The 3,488-nt window shown below is 42.1% G+C and overlaps 1 protein-coding gene across 1 annotated transcript; it reads right to left on the bottom strand.

The window, feature by feature from the left end:
• Nucleotides 1-488: 488 nt before the first annotated feature.
• Nucleotides 489-1,350, bottom strand: LOC110931618. The gene is made up of 2 exons (XM_022175004.1): nt 841-1,350; nt 489-746 (listed from the first exon to the last, which is right to left on the bottom strand). Exons 1-2 carry the CDS (start codon nt 1,348-1,350, stop codon nt 489-491), a joined length of 768 nt encoding a protein of 255 aa, XP_022030696.1.
• Nucleotides 1,351-3,488: the final 2,138 nt, after the last annotated feature.

Below are 3,488 nucleotides of genomic sequence, written 5' to 3'. Positions count from 1 at the left end.
TCCTATGGTATGACTAGACGGCCCATATAAAGAGTCTCCCAGATTAAGAGCTGTGTTAATGTCCCCCAAAACAGCCCAAGGCTGGTGACGAGCAAAGGCACTATGCTTGCATAAATCCTCCCAAAGAAACCTACGGTCTTGATATTTATTCTCCGCATAGACAAAGGAACAAAGAAAGGTTCTTGAATCAGCTTTTAACCGAACCTGAGTGTGAATAACCTGATCAGATTGTGCGAGCACCATGAGATCCACATCATCCTCATTCCATCCTATTATAATTCTTGTACCACGCTGACATAAACCCCCATTAGAAGTCCAGTTCCAACTCCGAAACACTCCCTTGCACACTTTATCTAAGTTACTCACATTCACATGAGTTTCTAATATAGCACAAACACTTAACCGGTTCTCAGCAATTAAAACCCGAACCTCGTTTTGTTTCAGGGGACGATTCAAACCCCTTATATTCCATGAAGCCACACTACCCATTAAAAACCGGTATAACCGGGAGTGCTTGCCCCCTCAGAATGAGAACCCTTAACATTGCTAGCCATAAATTTTGACATTTCCGTAGGTAAAGCCTCTTGAACCTCATCGCTTAGCCTGGTAACCTTCTCAGTAAATCTTTCCTGATGAACCGGAACACTATCCTCTTTTGGTCGATCAGCATCACCCTCTGAATCTAAAGCCTGAAATGAGTTTGACACTTTCACCGTTGATGGCCCACTACTAGACGCTTGGTTATCCTGTTTCGTACCAGAAGAACTAGCACCAGAGTTGTTAATTTTCGTTTTTGGCCTATACATAAATTTCTGCTTTTGTTTTTTTTTGAGGAAAAACGTGTTTAGCCACTCGCCTCCTGTCCGTAACAAATCCATCCTCATCAACAACAACCTGCTTTGCCTTCTCCTTAATGTTTTTACTACACGAATCATGGTCATGACCAAACAGGCAACATGTAGGACACCTTAAAGGCTTCCATTCATATTCAACCTCAACCCTTTCCATAATGAAACCTTCCTCATCCATCTTAGGGATAGCCAAAGTAATGTGATCCTTAAGCTCATTATCAGCATTAAGTTCAATCATTGCACGGGCATAGCTACTCCTTCCCCAGTTATCAACACACATATCAGCCGTGTAAGAATCAAGCCTTTTAGGAACCCCTAGTTTTGACGCCAGCAAACTCAGACCATCATCAGTATAAACTGAAATCGGAACATTATGCAACTTTACCCATACTGGAACAGTTTTAATACTATCCTTCTTAAGGGTGACCTTAGGTGACCAAACATTCAAAAACAACGGAACTTTTCGTATTAGCCAAGGCCCACCCTCCAAAACCTTCATTAAACCATCTTTTTTTTGGGTAAAGGGTTACCCCGGTAAAATTTTATATCAAACAATAAGCACAAAAGTGCAACTGAAATGTTACACACTCTCTAGTCTTGACATACCAAGACTAGGCAAACCAAAAAAATCAAAAACACAACCAAGACAGAAAGCAAACCCAACAAACAACCCACAAAAACACAAACCCATCCAAAACACCGATCTAAAGCACCTAGCCTGGATCCACAATCAAGTTCCTAGCCGGAATCTTCCATAACTCAATAAAATGCCTGTTCGCCACACCCATCTTGACCTTCAGAGTTATGAGCCGCATTCGCACAATATTAATGATCTCCTGAGCAAGGCTCTTCGCCGATCGCTGGTTCCGAGTGAACAGCCTTGCATTTCTTTCCCTCCAGACGAAATAAGCAGCGGCCGATACCACAAGCCGACCCGTGACATTGACCAATTGCTGAATATTTGAGTTATCGACCATCCATTGCATGATATCATTCCACCGACCATTTACATCACCCATACCTGCCATGTCTCTAACACAATCCCAAACCTCCGTTGAGTAGTAGCATTCAAAGAACAAGTGGTCCCTCGAATCCTTACCATAGTTACATAAGGGGCAACACATGAGATTCAAATTTGTAGCACTTCCCGCCTCCCAAATGGATAGTCTATCTTGGGTTTTGAGTTTGTTCCTAATAACTAGCCACAAGTTAAAAGAGTGTCTTGGTATGCACTGTTTGAACCAAACCATATTAAACCACTCAACAATACCCTCACGGTGACGAGTATTGTTCCATACCTCCCATGAAGAAAAATGCACTGCTTTTCCTTCAGTATCAATCCAAACCAATCTGTCTTGAGCATCCTGAAGAACTGGGGGTTGAATGTTGATTAAGACCGGGAATAAATCAAACCAGGCAAGCGGCCACCTCCAATGACCGTTAGCATCTACCAAATCAGCCACAGTAGCTTGTAGATGAAAACCTGCATTAGCAATATTCCTCGGACTAACATGGGCACGGATAGGACAAGCATTACACCAAGTATCACTCCATACGTTTGTGTTATTACCATTACCAATAACCTTCCATATATGAGGCCGAAGTATGTCACGTAAACTAAGAATTTTCCTCCACCCCCAAGTCATACTACCTCTATAAGGAAGCTCCCAAAAACTTCTACCCTTCAGTTTATAGGTATGAACCCATTTGACCCAAAGCGACTTCCTGCTAGTCAAGATACTCCAAATATGGGACGAAATGAGCGCCTTGTTGACATCCGCTATGCATCGAACCCCCAGCCCTCCCTCGTTTTTTGGAAGACAAACAACCTTCCAAGCAACCTTTGGGTTAACCTTTTGTTGAAGCTTACCAGCCCATAAGAATGTACGCATACGCCTTTCAAGATCACTAACTATTCTAGCAGGCAATAGGAAAACAGTCGCCCAATAAATATGCATAGCAGAAAGGACCGAGTTTACCAGTTGGAGTCGGCCAGCAAATGACAATGATCTCGTCATCCAGTTGTCGATCCTCTTTTCCATTTTCTCAACCAGGATTTTGCAATCCTTATAAGAGAGTCTAGATGATAATAAAGGAACACCCAAATATCGGACAGGAAGCGAACCCTCTTTAAACGGCATAATTTGAAGAATGCCTTGTTTAATCGACTGAGGAACATTTCCAAAGTAAACCGTGCTTTTTGGCAGACTAGGGATAAGACCCGAAACCTTTGTAAAATTTTGAAGGGCATCTCGAACCACCTTGACCGAAGCTAGATCCCCATTAACAAAAATAAATAAATCGTCCGCAAACGAGACATTGATGATCTTTTGCTTTTTGCAATGGAAATGGAATCTAAAAGCATTACTGTTGGTGGCAGCGTCTTTAAGAAGCAACGAAAGTATCTCCATTACCAAAGTAAAGAGATACGGTGATAATGGATCCCCCTGCCTCAATCCTCTTTTACCTTTGAAAAAACCATAAAGATTACCATTGATGCTCAGCGAATAAGATACCGTGGTAACACACATCATGATCCAATTCACCATCTTGTTATGAAACCCAAAAGCACGAAGAACACTCTCTAAGAAAGACCAGCTGACCGTGTCATATGCTTTTTGAATGTCAATTTTGAAG

This window comes from Helianthus annuus, chromosome 3 (assembly GCF_002127325.2).
Source record: "Helianthus annuus cultivar XRQ/B chromosome 3, HanXRQr2.0-SUNRISE, whole genome shotgun sequence".
Lineage (NCBI taxonomy): Eukaryota > Viridiplantae > Streptophyta > Magnoliopsida > Asterales > Asteraceae > Helianthus > Helianthus annuus.
The sequence above is the reverse complement of the archived record's forward strand: the minus strand, read 5'-3'. Positions and strand labels throughout refer to the sequence as shown.